Source organism: Crinia signifera, chromosome 8 (genome assembly GCF_055691185.1).
Source record: "Crinia signifera chromosome 8, ASM5569118v1, whole genome shotgun sequence".
NCBI classification, from domain to species: Eukaryota; Metazoa; Chordata; class Amphibia; order Anura; family Myobatrachidae; genus Crinia; species Crinia signifera.
This window is the reverse complement of record NC_139224.1, coordinates 177,757,260-177,776,095: the sequence shown is the minus strand read 5'-3', so window position 1 is coordinate 177,776,095 and position 18,836 is coordinate 177,757,260. Positions and strand designations below refer to the sequence as shown.

The following is an 18,836-nucleotide window of genomic DNA, read 5'->3' as shown; positions in this document are numbered from 1 at the left end:
AATCTAAAAATATAAAAGTATTAATGAATGGTGCTGAGTGGGCGACACGCCCGGGGTGAAAGCGTTTCTTTATGAAGGGTTTGGCAGACATAAAGTCGGATGTTATGGTAACAGATGCGTCCGCGGCGTACCTCTAGCCTCCTTGCGCATTAATCTGCCCTTCCAGTCGCGCCATGCCGCGACTCTGTAACGCCAAGCGTCTCTCCGTGCAATGGTTTCCGTTACAATGCATCTTATTCACAAAGTGATGCAAACGCATGAGCAACTTCTGTTTTCAAATGATATGTGGCGTGCCTATATTCTGTGTGCGACCGAGGCTTTGTGCCGTTACATACAGAATATAGGCATGCCACATATTTTATTTTTATCAGCAGAAGCGGTTTGTGCATTTTGTTTCCTCCATTTGACACAAGATGCAATGTGACCCTGAGCTCATGCGTTGTATGTAACACATGGAGGATAGATGTATGTGGACACATATGTAGTAGCAGAGCACGTGAGGTGATTGCTCACAGTCTGTTGGTCCTCACATATTTCAGGGGCTGTAGAATTTGGTAAGCCTGTCTAATTGGATCTGCTAGGGTGGGGACCTTTAGGCTGGGGAGAACATATTTCAGCTATGCACTTCCCATGGGCACAGGAACAGTAATTCAGAATAGATTTGGAAGTAGTAAAGCCCCCATACACAGTCAGGGCAGCCGAGAGGAATGCCGGGCCCCGGTAAAATTTTGGGGGTGTGGCCTAAGTGTGTGTGGCGTGGGCACCTCCCACACTTAGGTCACGCCCCCAAAATGTTTAGAGGAGGGTGAAAGAAAACTGTAATCTCAGACGCAACACACACCTACAGCATGTGCTGTGCTGACAGCAGGCTCAGCATGACCTCTCATGCTGTCAGTGAGACACTCATGCTGAGCCTGTTGTCAGCACAGCACATGCTGTAGAAGTGTTTGCTACTGTTGCTACCCTGGAGGGACGGAGGGGGAGGGGAGGGGTCGAACCAGGGCCCCTGCGGGGCCCCTTCAGCAAGCCTGGGCCCGGGTAATTAGTACCTGCTCCCCCCCTCTCTCGGCTCCCCTGTACACAGTCAGTGATATATTGTTCATTTCCCCCTTCTCAGCAAGATGGCTTATTGTGTATGCCCAATACTGGTGTACACGGGCGATCCTGCGGGTTGTTATCTATGCCCCCTGACCCTGCATGTACAGACAAGGGGTGCACCATTAACAAGGGCCATGCCGCAGAATGCCCCCACTCCCATCGCCACACCCCCTCTGTTGCTCCCTCCCGCCAGCATTGGCAGGTGCGTATGCAGTCGCTGAGGCCAGCACTGCGACGGGTCCCCGATGCCACCAATATCGCCACACACATCGCGTAGTGCGTACCAGGCTTATCAGTTACCCACTGGGGATCTAATTCAAATTGGAAATGTTTATCATCCACAGATGAGGGGGGCCCTAGCAGTGCATGTTTTCCAGATATCCTAGCTGGGGCACAGGTGTACTCATTACTGACATATTTTTAGAAAAACATGAACAATTAGTTGTGGGCCTGTTCTTACCCCCAACACCATACCCTGTACGTTAGCAGATATAGGTTTACATTGTAAGGGTGTAGAAATAAAATATAAGTGAATAGCAGATATATGCGGGCCACTACGCGGATCCGGGCCACTACGCAGTCCCGGTCCAGCACGAGGATCCGGCCCAGTGCGAGGAACCGGGCCACTACGCGGATCTGGGCCGGTGCGCGGATCCAGGCCAGTACATGGACCCAGGCCGCCTCGCGGTGGGATCCGGGGTCACTGTGCGGATCCAGGCCACTACGCGGATCCGGGCCACTACGCGGATCCAGGCCACTACGCAGTCCCGGCCCAGCACGAGGATCCGGCCCAGTGCGAGGAACCGGGCCACTACGCGGATCTGGGTCACTACACGGATCCGGGTCACTGCGCGGATCCAGACCGGTGCGCGGATCCAGGCCAGTACATGGACCCAGGCCGCCTCGCGGTGGGATCCGGGTCACTGTGCGGATCCAGGCCACTACGCGGGTCCAGGCCACTACGCAGTCCCGGCCCAGCACGAGGATCCGGCCCAGTGCGAGGAACCGGGCCACTACGCGGAACTGGGCCACTAGACGGATCCGGGTCACTGCGCGGATCCAGGCCGGTGCGCGGATCCAGGCCAGTACATGGACCCAGGCCGCCTCGCGGGGGGGATCCGGGTCACTGTGCGGATCCAGGCCACTTTGCGGATCCGGACCACTGCACGGATCAAGCCCACTGCGCGGATCCAGGCCAGTACGAGGACCCAAGCCAGCACAAGGATCCAGGTCGCTGCGCGGACCCGGCCCACTATGCGGATCCGGACCACCGCACGGGATGCAGGTCAGCACGCGGATCCAGGTAACTTCGCGGATCCGCGTCACACCCCCCCCCCCCCCCTTTGGATCCGGGCCACCGCGCGGATCCAGGCCACTACGTGGATTCAAGCCAGTACGCGGATCCAGGTCACTACGCGGATCCAGGCCAGGGTGAGGATCCAGGCCACTACGCGGCTCCAGGCCAGGACGAGGTTCCAGGTCTCCAGCCCCTGGATTAGGACTTGGAGAGTTAATGAATGAAGACAGAACATGAGGACAGCTGCAGACAGCACAAAGGTCCATCTGATGTGGTCAGAATCATCTTCATTTCTCTTTAAACCAGTTTAGATTTGATGAAACAAACAGAAAGAAACAATGTGAAACCGGCAGAAGCCTGTGTCTATAGCCGGCACACGCGTGACTTCCCCGGACACCAGCTGCACACGGATGTCACATAACTATAGGATACAGGCGGAAAGAAAAACAAGCTAAAATAAGACAAAGGATGCGACACCTACTACGGCCACATAAACCGCCACAGAACGCAGGTGACCTCTCTGTGACCTACTGCCGCAATAACGACTCTTAGCCGAAGAGCTTGCAGACGCTGGGAGTGGTGGCCGTGACAGCTGATCCACGCGTCATCTGCAATGTGTCGGGGGCACTGATGAATGAGCCCCCACTGGCCCTCAGCGCATGATGTGTGATATAATGTAACCAGTCTGCTGGCGGCAGTGCAGGGTAATGAGAAAGCTCCTCCGGCCCCTGGCGCTATACATACAATACAGTGCTGGGATTCTGTCTGTAGTATGGAACACGTGTGCTATCCTCTGACTGCAGTCAGGCTGGTACATTAGCCCCGAGCAGAGGGACACATGCTGGGCCACAAGTGGATATGTCACATTATGTCTGACACAGCTTTGTTATCAGGCTATAGGAGAACTCTCCAAACACAGAGAATAAAGCAAGTACTGCAAACAACAGAACTCTGGGCATCCCGGGGTAACTGGCATGTGCAGAGGTCCACGCCCAGGGGTAACTGGCGCTGGCAGAAGTCCATGCCCAGGGGGTAACTGGCGCTGGCAGAGGTCCACGCCCTGGGGTAACTGGCGCTGGCAGAGGTCCACGCCCAGGGGGTAACTGGTGCCGGCAGAGGTCCACGCCCAGGGGGGGAACTGGTGCTGGCACAGGTCCACGGCCAGGAGAAACTGGCGATGGCAGAGGTCCATGCCCAGCGGGTAACTGGCGCTGGCAGAGGTCCACACCCAGGGGGTAACTGGCGATGGCAGAGGTCCACGCCCAGGGGGTAACTGGCGATGGCAGAGGTCCACGCCCAGGGGGTAACTGGCGCTGGCAGAGGTCCACGCACAGGGGGTAACTGGCGCTGGCAGAGGTCCACACCCAGGGGGTAACTGGCGCTGGCAGAGGTCCACGCACAGGGACTCTGTGGAATTCCTCTAGGAATTCTGACAGATCTCTCTCTGTGACATAGTCTCCCCACCGTATGGGTCAGAACAGGGGCTGTGCAGCACTCCGACCCTGCGCTGCAGCCAATCACACATATATTCCAGCTGAGACAATGCCAGATACACCACTAGGAATTCTGACAGATCTCTGTGACGTAGTCTCCCCACCGTATGGGTCAGAACAGGAGCTGTGCTGCACTCCGACCCTGCGCTGCAGCCAATCACACATATATTCCAGCTGAGACAATGCCAGATCCACCTCTAGGAATTCTGACAGATCTCTCTCTCTCTGTGACGTAGTCTCCCCCCCGTATGGGTCAGTACAGGGGCTGTGCAGCACTCCGACCCTGAGCTGCAGCCAATCACACATATATTCCAGCTGAGACAAAACCAGATACACCTCTAGGAATTCTGACAGATCTCTCTCTGTGACGTAGTATCACCACCGTATGGGTCAGAACAGGGGCTGTGCAGCACTCCGACCCTGCGCTGCAGCCAATCGCACATATATTCCAGCTGAGACAATGCCAGATCCACCTCTAGGAATTCTGACAGATCTCTGTGACATAGTCTCCCCACCGTATGGGTCAGAACAGTGGCTGTGCAGCACTCCGACCCTGCGCTGCAGCCAATCACACATATATTCCAGCTGAGACAATGCCAGATACACCTCTAGGAATTCTGACAGATCTCTGTGATGTAGTCTCCGACCGTATGGGTCAGAACAGGGGCTGTGCAGCACTCCGACCCTGCGCTGCAGCCAATCACACATATATTCCAGCTGAGACAATGCCAGATACACCACTAGGAATTCTGACAGATCTCTGTGACGTAGTCTCCCCACCGTATGGGTCAGAACAGGAGCTGTGCTGCACTCCGACCCTGCGCTGCAGCCAATCACACATATATTCCAGCTGAGACAATACCAGATACACCTCTAGGAATCCTGACAGATCTCTGTGACGTAGTCTCCCCACCGTATGGGTCAGAACAGGGGCTGTGCAGCACTCCGACCCTGAGCTGCAGCCAATCACACATATATTCCAGCTGAGACAAAACCAGATACACCTCTAGGAATTCTGACAGATCTCTCTCTGTGACGTAGTATCACCACCGTATGGGTCAGAACAGGGGCTGTGCAGCACTCCGACCCTGCGCTGCAGCCAATCGCACATATATTCCAGCTGAGACAATGCCAGATCCACCTCTAGGAATTCTGACAGATCTCTGTGACATAGTCTCCCCACCGTATGGGTCAGAACAGTGGCTGTGCAGCACTCCGACCCTGCGCTGCAGCCAATCACACATATATTCCAGCTGAGACAATGCCAGATACACCTCTAGGAATTCTGACAGATCTCTGTGATGTAGTCTCCGACCGTATGGGTCAGAACAGGGGCTGTGCAGCACTCCGACCCTGCGCTGCAGCCAATCACACATATATTCCAGCTGAGACAATGCCAGATACACCACTAGGAATTCTGACAGATCTCTGTGACGTAGTCTCCCCACCGTATGGGTCAGAACAGGAGCTGTGCTGCACTCCGACCCTGCGCTGCAGCCAATCACACATATATTCCAGCTGAGACAATACCAGATACACCTCTAGGAATTCTGACAGATCTCTGTGACGTAGTCTCCCCACCGTATGGGTCAGAACAGGGGCTGTGCAGCACTCCGACCCTGCGCTGCAGCCAATCACACATATATTCCAGCTGAGACAATGCCAGATACACCACTAGGAATTCTGACAGATCTCTGTGACGTAGTCTCCCCACCGTATGGGTCAGAACAGGAGCTGTGCTGCACTCCGACCCTGCGCTGCAGCCAATCACACATATATTCCAGCTGAGACAATGCCAGATCCACCTCTAGGAATTCTGACAGATCTCTCTCTCTCTGTGACGTAGTCTCCCCCCCGTATGGGTCAGTACAGGGGCTGTGCAGCACTCCGACCCTGAGCTGCAGCCAATCACACATATATTCCAGCTGAGACAATACCAGATACACCTCTAGGAATTCTGACAGATCTCTCTCTGTGACGTAGTATCACCACCGTATGGGTCAGAACAGGGGCTGTGCAGCACTCCGACCCTGCGCTGCAGCCAATCGCACATATATTCCAGCTGAGACAATGCCAGATCCACCTCTAGGAATTCTGACAGATCTCTGTGACATAGTCTCCCCACCGTATGGGTCAGAACAGGGGCTGTGCAGCACTCCGACCCTGCGCTGCAGCCAATCACACATATATTCCAGCTGAGACAATGCCAGATACACCTCTAGGAATTCTGACAGATCTCTGTGATGTAGTCTCCGACCGTATGGGTCAGAACAGGGGCTGTGCAGCACTCCGACCCTGCGCTGCAGCCAATCACACATATATTCCAGCTGAGACAATACCAGATACACCTCTAGGAATTCTGACAGATCTCTCTCTGTGACGTAGTATCACCACCGTATGGGTCAGAACAGGGGCTGTGCAGCACTCCGACCCTGCGCTGCTGCCAATCACACATATATTCCAGCTGAGACAATGCCAGATACACCTCTAGGAATTGTGACAGATCTCTCTCTGTGACATAGTCTCACCACCGTATGGGTCAGAACAGGGGCTGTGCAGCACTCCGACCCTGCCCTGCAGCCAATCACACATATATTCCAGCTGAGACAATGCCAGATACACCTCCAGGAATTGTGACAGATCTCTTTCTGTGACGTAGTATCACCACCGTATGGGTCAGAACAGGGGCTGTGCAGCACTCCGACCCTGCGCTGCAGCCAATCACACATATATTCCAGCTGAAACAATACCAGATACACCTCTAGGAATTCTGACAGATCTCTCTCTGTGACGTAGTATCACCACCGTATGGGTCAGAACAGGGGCTGTGCAGCACTCCGACCCTGCGCTGCTGCCAATCACACATATATTCCAGCTGAGACAATGCCAGATACACCTCTAGGAATTCTGACAGATCTCTCTCTGTGACATAGTCTCCCCACCGTATGGGTCAGAACAGGGGCTGTGCAGCACTCCGACCCTGCGCTGCTGCCAATCACACATATATTCCAGCTGAGACAATACCAGATACACCTCTAGGAATTCTGACAGATCTCTCTCTGTGACGTAGTCTCCCCACCGTATGGGTCAGAACAGGGGCTGTGCAGCACTCCGACCCTGCACTGCAGCCAATCGCCCATATATTCCAGCTGAGACAATGCCAGATACACCTCTAGGAATTCTGACAGATCTCTGTGACGTGGTCTCCCCACCGTATGGGTCAGTACAGGGGCTGTGCAGCACTCCGACCCTGCACTGCAGCCAATCGCCCATATATTCCAGCTGAGACAATGCCAGATCCACCTCTAGGAATTCTGACAGATCTCTCTCTGTGACATAGTCTCCCCACCGTATGGGTCAGAACAGGGGCTGTGCAGCACTCCGACCCTGCACTGCAGCCAATCGCCCATATATTCCAGCTGAGACAATGCCAGATACACCTCTAGGAATTCTGACAGATCTATGTGACGTAGTCTCCCCACCGTATGGGTCAGAACAGGGGCTGTGCAGCACTCCGACCCTGCGCTGCTGCCAATCGCATATATATTCCAGCTGAGACAATGCCAGATACACCTCTAGGAATTCTGACAGATCTCTGTGACGTAGTCTCCCCACCGTATGGGTCAGAACAGGGAATGTGCAGCACTCCGACCCTGCGCTGCAGCCAATCACACATATATTCCAGCTGAGACAATACCAGATACACCTCTAGGAATTCTGACAGATCTCTGTGACGTAGTATCACCACCGTATGAGTCAGAACAGGGGCTGTGCAGCACTCCGACCCTGCGCTGCAGCCAATCACACATATATTCCAGCTGAGACAATGCCAGATACACCTCTAGGAATTCTGACATATCTCTCTCTGTGACATAGTCTCCCCACCGTATGGGTCAGAACAGGGGCTGTGCAGCACTCCGACCCTGCGCTGCAGCCAATCACACACATATATTCCAGCTGAGACAATACCAGATATACCTCTAGGAATTCTGACAGATCTCTGTGACGTAGTCTCCCCACCGTATGGGTCAGTACAGGAGCTGTGCAGCACTCCGACCCTGCGCTGCAGCCAATCACACATATATTCCAGCTGAGACAATGCCAGATACACCTCTAGGAATTCTGACAGATCTCTCTGTGACATAGTCTTCCCACCGTATGGGTCAGAACAGGGGCTATGCTGCACTCCGACCCTGCGCTGCAGCCAATCACACATATATTCCAGCTGAGACAATACCAGATACACCTCTAGGAATTCTGACAGATCTCTCTCTGTGACGTAGTCTCCCCACCGTATGGGTCAGAACAGGAGCTGTGCTGCACTCCGACCCTGCGCTGCAGCCAATCACACATATATTCCAGCTGAGGCAATGCCAGATACACCTCTAGGAATTCTGACAGATCTCTCTCTGTGACGTAGTCTCCCCATCGTATGGGTCAGAACAGGGGCTGTGCAGCACTCCGACCCTGCGCTGCTGCCAATCGCACATATATTCCAGCTGAGACAATGCCAGATACACCTCTAGGAATTCTGACAGATCTCTGTGACGTAGTATCACCACCGTATGAGTCAGAACAGGGGCTGTGCAGCACTCCGACCCTGCGCTGCAGCCAATCAGACATATATTCCAGCTGAGACAATACCAGATACACCTCTAGGAATTCTGACAGATCTCTCTCTGTGACGTAGTCTCCCCACCGTATGGGTCAGAACAGGGGCTGTGCAGCACTCCGACCCTGCGCTGCAGCCAATCGCACATATATTCCAGCTGAGACAATGCCAGATACACCGCTAGGAATTCTGACAGATCTCTCTCTGTGACGTAGTCTCCCCACCGTATGGGTCAGAACAGGGGCTGTGCAGCACTCCGACCCTGCGCTGCTGCCAATCGCACATATATTCCAGCTGAGACAATGCCAGATACACCTCTAGGAATTCTGACAGATCTCTGTGACGTAGTATCACCACCGTATGAGTCAGAACAGGGGCTGTGCAGCACTCCGACCCTGCGCTGCAGCCAATCACACATATATTCCAGCTGAGACAATGCCAGATACACCTCTAGGAATTCTGACATATCTCTCTCTGTGACATAGTCTCCCCACCGTATGGGTCAGAACAGGGGCTGTGCAGCACTCCGACCCTGCGCTGCAGCCAATCACACACATATATTCCAGCTGAGACAATACCAGATATACCTCTAGGAATTCTGACAGATCTCTGTGACGTAGTCTCCCCACCGTATGGGTCAGTACAGGAGCTGTGCAGCACTCCGACCCTGCGCTGCAGCCAATCACACATATATTCCAGCTGAGACAATGCCAGATACACCTCTAGGAATTCTGACAGATCTCTCTGTGACATAGTCTCCCCACCGTATGGGTCAGAACAGGGGCTGTGCTGCACTCCGACCCTGCGCTGCAGCCAATCACACATATATTCCAGCTGAGACAATACCAGATACACCTCTAGGAATTCTGACAGATCTCTCTCTGTGACGTAGTCTCCCCACCGTATGGGTCAGAACAGGAGCTGTGCTGCACTCCGACCCTGCGCTGCAGCCAATCACACATATATTCCAGCTGAGGCAATGCCAGATACACCTCTAGGAATTCTGACAGATCTCTCTCTGTGACGTAGTCTCCCCATCGTATGGGTCAGAACAGGGGCTGTGCAGCACTCCGACCCTGCGCTGCTGCCAATCGCACATATATTCCAGCTGAGACAATGCCAGATACACCTCTAGGAATTCTGACAGATCTCTGTGACGTAGTATCACCACCGTATGAGTCAGAACAGGGGCTGTGCAGCACTCCGACCCTGCGCTGCAGCCAATCAGACATATATTCCAGCTGAGACAATACCAGATACACCTCTAGGAATTCTGACAGATCTCTCTCTGTGACGTAGTCTCCCACAGTATGGGTCAGAACAGGGGCTGTGCAGCACTCCGACCCTGCGCTGCAGCCAATCGCACATATATTCCAGCTGAGACAATACCAGATACACCTCTAGGAATTTTGACAGATCTCTCTCTGTGACGTAGTCTCCCCACCGTATGGGTCAGTACAGGGGCTGTGCAGCACTCCGACCCTGCGCTGCAGCCAATCGCCCATATATTCCAGCTGAGACAATGCCAGATCCACCTCTAGGAATTCTGACAGATCTCTCTCTGTGACATAGTCTCCCCACCGTATGGGTCAGAACAGGGGCTGTGCAGCACTCCGACCCTGCGCTGAAGCCAATCACACATATATTCCAGCTGAGACAATACCAGATACACCGCTAGGAATTCTGACAGATCTCTGTGACGTAGTCTCCCCACCGTATGGGTCAGAACAGGGGCTGTGCAGCACTCCGACCCTGCGCTGCTGCCAATCACACATATATTCCAGCTGAGACAATACCAGATACACCTCTAGGAATTCTGACAGATCTCTCTGTGACGTAGTCTCCCCACCGTATGGGTCAGAACAGGGGCTGTGCAGCACTCCGACCCTGCGCTGCAGCCAATCGCCCATATATTCCAGCTGAGACAATGCCAGATACACCTCTAGGAATTCTGACAGATCTCTGTGACATGGTCTCCCCACCGTATGGGTCAGTACAGGGGCTGTGCAGCACTCCGACCCTGCGCTGCAGCCAATCGCACATATATTCCAGCTGAGACAATACCAGATCCACCTCTAGGAATTCTGACAGATCTCTCTCTGTGACATAGTCTCCCCACCGTATGGGTCAGAACAGGGGCTGTGCAGCACTCCGACCCTGCGCTGCAGCCAATCACACATATATTCCAGCTGAGACAATACCAGATACACCGCTAGGAATTCTGACAGATCTCTGTGACGTAGTCTCCCCACCGTATGGGTCAGAACAGGGGCTGTGCAGCACTCCGACCCTGCGCTGCTGCCAATCACACATATATTCCAGCTGAGACAATACCAGATACACCTCTAGGAATTCTGACAGATCTCTCTGTGACGTAGTCTCCCCACCGTATGGGTCAGAACAGGGGCTGTGCAGCACTCCGACCCTGCGCTGCAGCCAATCACACATATATTCCAGCTGAGACAATGCCAGATACACCTCTAGGAATTCTGACAGATCTCTGTGACATGGTCTCCCCACCGTATGGGTCAGTACAGGGGCTGTGCAGCACTCCGACCCTGCGCTGCAGCCAATCGCACATATATTCCAGCTGAGACAATACCAGATACACCTCTAGGAATTCTGACAGATCTCTCTCTGTGACGTAGTCTCCCCACCGTATGGGTCAGAACAGGGGCTGTGCTGCACTCCGACCCTGCGCTGCAGCCAATCACACATATATTCCAGCTGAGACAATGCCAGATACACCTCCAGGAATTCTGACAGATCTCTGTGACGTAGTCTCCCCACCGTATGGGTCAGAACAGGGGCTGTGCAGCACTCCGACCCTGCGCTGCAGCCAATCACACATATATTCCAGCTGAGACAATGCCAGATACACCTCTAGGAATTCTGACAGATCTCTGTGACGTAGTCTCCCCACCGTATGGGTCAGTACAGGGGCTGTGCTGCACTCCAACCCTGCGCTGCTGCCAATCACACATATATTCCAGCTGAGACAATACCAGATACACCTCTAGGAATTCTGACAGATCTCTCTCTGTGACGTAGTCTTCCACCGTATGGGTCAGAACAGGGGCTGTGCAGCACTCCGACCCTGCGCTGCTGCCAATCACACATATATTCCAGCTGAGACAATGCCAGATACACCTCTAGGAATTCTGACAGATCTCTCTCTGTGACGTAGTCTCCCACCGTGTGGGTCATTACAGGGGCTGTGCAGCACTCCGACCCTGCGCTGCAGCCAATCACACATATATTCCAGCTGAGACAATGCCAGATACACCTCTAGGAATTCTGACAGATCTCTCTCTGTGACGTAGTCTCCCACCGTGTGGGTCAGTACAGGGGCTGTGCAGCACTCCGACCCTGCGCTGCAGCCAATCACACATATATTCCAGCTGAGACAATGCCAGATACACCTCTAGGAATTCTGACAGATCTCTGTGACGTAGTCTCCCCACCGTATGGGTCAGAACAGGGGCTGTGCAGCACTCCGACCCTGCGCTGCAGCCAATCGCACATATATTCCAGCTGAGACAATGCCAGATACACCTCTAGGAATTCTGACAGATGTCTCTCTGTGACGTAGTCTCCCCACCGTATGGGTCAGAACAGGGGCTGTGCAGCACTCCGACCCTGCGCTGCAGCCAATCACACATATATTCCAGCTGAGACAATGCCAGATACACCTCTAGGAATTCTGACAGATCTCTCTCTGTGACGTAGTCTCCCCACCGTATGGGTCAGAACAGGAGCTGTGCCGCACTCCGACCCTGGGCTGCAGCCAATCACACATATATTCCAGCTGAGACAATGCCAGATACACCTCTAGGAATGCTGACAGATCTCTGTGACGTAGTCTCCCCACCGTATGGGTGAGAACAGGGGCTGTGCTGCACTCCGACCCTGCGCTGCAGCCAATCGCACATATATTCCAGCTGAGACAATGCCAGATACACCTCTAGGAATTCTGACAGATCTCTCTCTGTGACGTAGTCTCCCCACCGTATGGGTCAGAACAGGGGCTGTGCAGCACTCCAACCCTGCGCTGCAGCCAATCACACATATATTCCAGCTGAGACAATGCCAGATACACCTCTAGGAATGCTGACAGATCTCTGTGACGTAGTCTCCCCACCGTATGGGTCAGAACAGGGGCTGTGCTGCACTCCGACCCTGCGCTGCAGCCAATCACACATATATTCCAGCTGAGACAATACCAGATACACCTCTAGGAATTCTGACAGATCTCTGTGACATAGTCTCCCCACCGTATGGGTGAGAACAGGAGCTGTGCAGCACTCTGACCCTGCGCTGCAGCCAATCACACATATATTCCAGCTGAGACAATGCCAGATCCACCTCTAGGAATTCTGACAGATCTCTCTCTGTGACGTAGTCTCCCACCGTATGGGTCAGAACAGGGGCTGTGCAGCACTCAGACCCTGCACTGCAGCCAATCACACACATATATTCCAGCTGAGACAATGCCAGATACACCTCTAGGAATTCTGACAGATCTCTGTGACGTAGTCTCCCCACCGTATGGGTCAGAACAGGAGCTGTGCAGCACTCCGACCCTGCGCTGCAGCCAATCACACATATATTCCAGCTGAGACAATGCCAGATACACCTCTAGGAATGCTGACAGATCTCTGTGACGTAGTCTCCCCACCGTATGGGTCAGAACAGGGGCTGTGCAGCACTCCGACCCTGCGCTGCAGCCAATCGCACATATATTCCAGCTGAGACAATACCAGATACACCTCTAGGAATTCTGACAGATCTCTCTCTGTGACATAGTCTCCCCACCGTATGGGTCAGAACAGGGGCTGTGCAGCACTCCGACCCTGCGCTGCAGCCAATCGCACATATATTCCAGCTGAGACAATGCCAGATCCACCTCTAGGAATTCTGACAGATCTCTGTGACGTAGTCTCCCCACTGTATGGGTCAGAACAGGAGCTGTGCAGCACTCCGACCCTGCGCTGCAGCCAATCACACATATATTCCAGCTGAGACAATGCCAGATACACCTCTAGGAATTCTGACAGATCTCTCTCTGTGACGTAGTCTCCCCACCGTATGGGTCAGAACAGGGGCTGTGCAGCACTCTGACCCTGTGCTGCAGCCAATCACACATATATTCCAGCTGAGACAATGCCAGATACACCTCTAGGAATTCTGACAGATCTCTCTCTGTGACGTAGTCTCCCCACCGTATGGGTCAGAACAGGGGCTGTGCAGCACTCCGACCCTGCACTGCAGCCAATCGCACATATATTCCAGCTGAGACAATGCCAGATACACCTCTAGGAATTCTGACAGATCTCTCTCTGTGACGTAGTCTCCCCACCGTATGGGTCAGAACAGGGGCTGTGCAGCACTCTGACCCTGTGCTGCAGCCAATCACACATATATTCCAGCTGAGACAATGCCAGATACACCTCTAGGAATTCTGACAGATCTCTCTCTGTGACGTAGTCTCCCACCGTATGGGTCAGAACAGGGGCTGTGCAGCACTCCGACCCTGCGCTGCAGCCAATCGCACATATATTCCAGCTGAGACAATACCAGATATACCTCTAGGAATTCTGACAGATCTCTGTGACGTAGTATCACCACCGTATGGGTCAGAACAGGGGCTGTGCAGCACTCTGACCCTGCGCTGCAGCCAATCACACATATATTCCAGCTGAGACAATGCCAGATACACCTCTAGGAATTCTGACAGATCTCTCTCTGTGACGTAGTCTCCCCACCGTATGGGTCAGAACAGGGGCTGTGCTGCACTCCGACCCTGCACTGCAGCCAATCACACATATATTCCAGCTGAGACAATACCAGATACACCTCTAGGAATTCTGACAGATCTCTGGGACATAGTCTCCCCACCGTATGGGTCAGAACAGGGGCTGTGCTGCACTCCGACCCTGCGCTGCAGCCAATCACACATATATTCCAGCTAAGACAATACCAGATACACCTCCAGGAATTCTGACAGATCTCTCTCTGTGGAGCTGTCTGTAATGCTCCCGAAGTCTTTACCGACAGCATTGAAGAGGGATCACGGCAGAATGAGCCCGACTTGAGAAGCTGTCGGGCCTGCTCTGCCGAAAACGGCCATAGATTGTCGCAATCTTGTCCGCAGATCGTCAATCCACGCACATTTACGCAGACACGCCCGCTTTCCCCCAAATCTCGCACATTGAATCTCGCCTGCCGATTTGCTGTCGGGCAAAACGTAAACAGGCCTGGATCGCGACTATCAGGCGGGATTCAGGATTGCGTAGCCCCCCTATAACTTCAGTAGCCCATCTCTGCCCCCCCCCCCGAGGTTCTGTATACCTCCAGTAGCCACAAGCACACAGTCACTTGCCTGAGCCGGCCGATGCTGGGGGCGCTTCATGCTTCTTACCTAGATGAGGGGAAAGCATCAGTCAGCGCTGTGTACAGTCACCACAAAGAGACATTTATCTGTAGGTTATCGCGTACAAGACCCTCCGGCTCTCACTGTCTAGGCTTCTGTAGGAACGCCCAGCCCCCCTGCCACCCTGGGGCCAATGTCCTGACGGGCTGAATGGGCATCTCTGTTCTTACAGACATAGGCAGAACACGCCGATACTCTGGGTGTTATGTGTTTGTCTGAGGTTATATGTGTGCGGTTGTAAAACTGACCCCAATAAGGACGATGGCTTTCTGAAACCTCACCGACCAATCGGATCCCTTGTCCTGGAGATCCGAGATAACGGGATTGTAAATGCAGACCTCAGAGCCATGGGCACAGGACCCCCCTGACTCACCAGCGACCGGTCGCACCGGCTGCAGGAGTGCTTGATAACCACTAGGTTGACCATTAATGGTCGAGAGTGACTAGGTCCACAAATGGTCGACATACCGTACATTGACAGTGACAGGAGGTGGACACATACATCAGGGTGCCGCGTCCCCTGGCAGATTCTCTCTCTGTGCCCACCTGGATGGTAATTTATGAACAAGACCTAATGAGTGTCGGCCATGTACGCATCGCCCTTTAGCTCGTGTCGACCTAGGGTACAGTATGTTGACCATTCTTAGGTGTCAACCTAGTCGCTGTGGATTATTAGTGACTGCAGGTAATGCCATCCAATGAGATTAGGGCAAATCTCCCGTCAGAGCCGGTCCAGTCACATGACTTATTATTGTAGCGCCTGCTGTCTGCCTATAGGGGGCAGATATAGGGCACAGACCCCCCCCCCCCCCCTCTCTCTCTCTCTTATATATATATATATATATATATATATATATATATATATATATATATATATATATATAGATTATATAGACATATATATAGTAACTGCAGCTGGTGCATGTATGATCACCTACATGATTAGTAACATCACTGCAGAAATACCCTATTATGTACCTGTGTATAACCCAAGTACTGGATCCCGAGAGGAAGAGGTGGGCCTGCCACTGGGGAGTTCCCCTGTACCCTTATCCCTAGAGGAGGAGGTGGGCCTGCCACTGGGGAGTTCCCCTGTACTCTTATCCCTAGAGGAGGAGGTGGGCCTGCCACTGGGGAGTTCCCCTGTACTCTTATCCCTAGAGGAGGAGGTGGGCCTGCCACTGGGGAGTTCCCCTGTACCCTTATCCCTAGAGGAGGAGGTGTGCCTGCCACTGAGGAGTTCCCCTGTACTCTTATCCCTAGAGGAGGAGGTGTGCCTGCCACTGTGGAGTTCCCCTGTACTCTTATCCCTAGAGGAGGAGGTGGGCCTGCCACTGGGGAGTTCCCCTGTACTCTTATCCCTAGAGGAGGAGGTGGGCCTGCCACTGGGGAGTTCCCCTGTACCCTTATCCCTAGAGGAGGAGGTGTGCCTGCCACTGGGGAGTTCCCCTGTACTCTTATCCCTAGAGGAGGAGGTGGGCCTGCCACTGGGGAGTTCCCCTGTACCCTTATCCCTAGAGGAGGAGGTGTGCCTGCCACTGAGGAGTTCCCCTGTACCCTTATCCCTAGAGGAGGAGGTGGGCCTGCCACTGAGGAGTTCCCCTGTACTCTTATCCCTAGAGGAGGAGGTGGGCCTGCCACTGGGGAGTTCCCCTGTACCCTTATCCCTAGAGGAGGAGGTGGCCCTGTCACTGGGGAGTTTCCCTGTACTCTTATCCCTAGAGGAGGAGGTGGGCCTGCCACTGGGGAGTTCCCCTGTACCCTTATCCCTAGAGGAGGAGGTGGGCCTGCCACTGGTGAGTTTCCCCTGTCCCCTTATCCCTAGAGGAGGAGGTGGCCCCTGAGGAGTTCCCCCTGTTCCCTTATCCCTAGAGGAGGAGGTGGGCCTGCCACTGAGGAGTTCCCCTGTACCCTTATCCCTAGAGGAGGAGGTGGGCCTGCCACTGGGGAGTTCCCCTGTACCCTTATCCCTAGAGGAGGAGGTGGGCCTGCCACTGAGGAGTTCCCCTGTACCCTTATCCCTAGAGGAGGAGGTGGGCCTGCCACTGGGGAGTTCCCCTGTACTCTTATCCCTAGAGGAGGATGTGGCCCATGAGGAGTTCCCCCTGTACCCTTGTGGGCCAGTCCTGTACATCAGGCATTCCCACTGGCCCATTATCCCTGTGGTGGAGCGGGGGCAGTCAGCCATAGAGATGCCTATGCTGGGGTAGATACCGGGCAGGTGGTTGGGACGCTGCGGGACATGGGATGACAGTTACCAGAGTCCTTGACTTTTCTCTGTGCGCTCCCTGATTTCTTGTCATTGCTCTTTGATCTCCGTGAAGATCCCCGAGAGGGAGACCTGGAGGAATCCTGTGCGGACACTGCTGTAACACACAACACAGGGGATGAGAAGACAGAGTCACCGACCCGTAACAGTAATAATAATAGTACCCGATGCACAGAGAGCAGCCATAGCCTGAGGACAATGAGGCACAGAATAGGGCATCATGTGGGCATTGCAGTTATAGCCTGTAAGTGTTCACCAATGCAGTCACACAACTGGGTGTTGTGCCACCTGCGCAGATAATGCGGCCTGCATGCCCCAAGGCATTGGGACCACCAAAGCCGGGATGGAAGGTGCTGTCAATCACTCTCCCAGGCATCATTCCAGAATCCACATTAATGCTCAGCTGGGTCAGGATTGGTACAGAGAGGGCTGAGACATTCCTAGTGTCCCCACACTCATCCAGCCACATCTACGGGCAGCCACAATATACATGTGCAATCACAGTGTCCCCACACTCATCCAGCCACATCTACGGGCAGCCACAATATACATGTGCAATCACAGTGTCCCCACACTCATCCAGCCACATCTACAGGCAGCCACAATATACATGTGCAATCAAAGTGTCCCCACACTCATCCAGCCACATCTACGGGCAGCCACGGTATATGTATGCAATCACAGTGTCCCCACACTCATCCAGCAACATCTACGGGCAGCCACGGTATACGTATGCAATCACAGTGTCCCCACACTCATCCAGCCACATCTACGGGCAGCCACAATATACATGTGCAATCACAGTGTCCCCACACTCATCCAGCCACATCTACGGGCAGCCACGGTATATGTATGCAATCACAGTGTCCCCACACTCATCCAGCCACATCTACGGGCAGCCACAATATACATGTGCAATCACAGTGTCCCCCACACACATCCAGCCACATCTACGGGCAGCCACAATATACATGTGCAATCACAGTGTCCCCACACTCATCCAGCCACATCTACGGGCAGCCACAATATACATGTGCAATCACAGTGTCCCCCACACACATCCAGCCACATCTACGGGCAGCCACGGTATACGTATGCAATCACAGTGTCCCCACACTCATCCAGCCACATCTACAGGCAGCCACGGTATATGTATGCAATCACAGTGTCCCCACACTCATCCAGCAACATCTACGGGCAGCCACGGTATACGTATGCAATCACAGTGTCCCCACACTCATCCAGCCACATCTACAGGCAGCCACGGTATATGTATGCAATCACAGTGTCCCCACACTCATCCAGCCACATCTACGGGCAGCCACAATATACATGTGCAATCACAGTGTCCCCCACACACATCCAGCCACATCTACGGGCAGCCACGGTATACGTATGCAATCACAGTGTCCCCACACTCATCCAGCCACATCTACAGGCAGCCACGGTATATGTATGCAATCACAGTGTCCCCACACTCATCCAGCAACATCTACGGGCAGCCACGGTATACGTATGCAATCACAGTGTCCCCACACTCATCCAGCCACATCTACAGGCAGCCACGGTATATGTATGCAATCACAGTGTCCCCACACTCATCCAGCCACATCTACAGGCAGCCACGGTATATG

At 53.7% G+C, this 18,836-nt stretch overlaps 1 protein-coding gene across 8 annotated transcripts in view; it reads right to left on the bottom strand.

The window, feature by feature from the left end:
- The window catches only part of DNAI3 (dynein axonemal intermediate chain 3), a 100,979-nt gene that overhangs the window by 61,079 nt on the left and 21,064 nt on the right, over positions 1-18,836 (bottom strand). For 4 of the 8 annotated variants that reach the window (XM_083157883.1, XM_083157888.1, XM_083157885.1 and 1 more), the window contains exons 3-4: positions 17,192-17,299; positions 14,883-14,921 (exon numbers count right to left, since the gene is read on the bottom strand). In XM_083157883.1, the coding sequence (XP_083014009.1) occupies positions 14,883-14,921; positions 17,192-17,299 (147 nt within the window). The remainder of the gene's footprint in view (positions 1-14,882; positions 14,922-17,191; positions 17,300-18,836) is intronic. The other 4 variants (XM_083157886.1, XM_083157887.1, XM_083157889.1 and 1 more) reach the window with 3 other exon arrangements.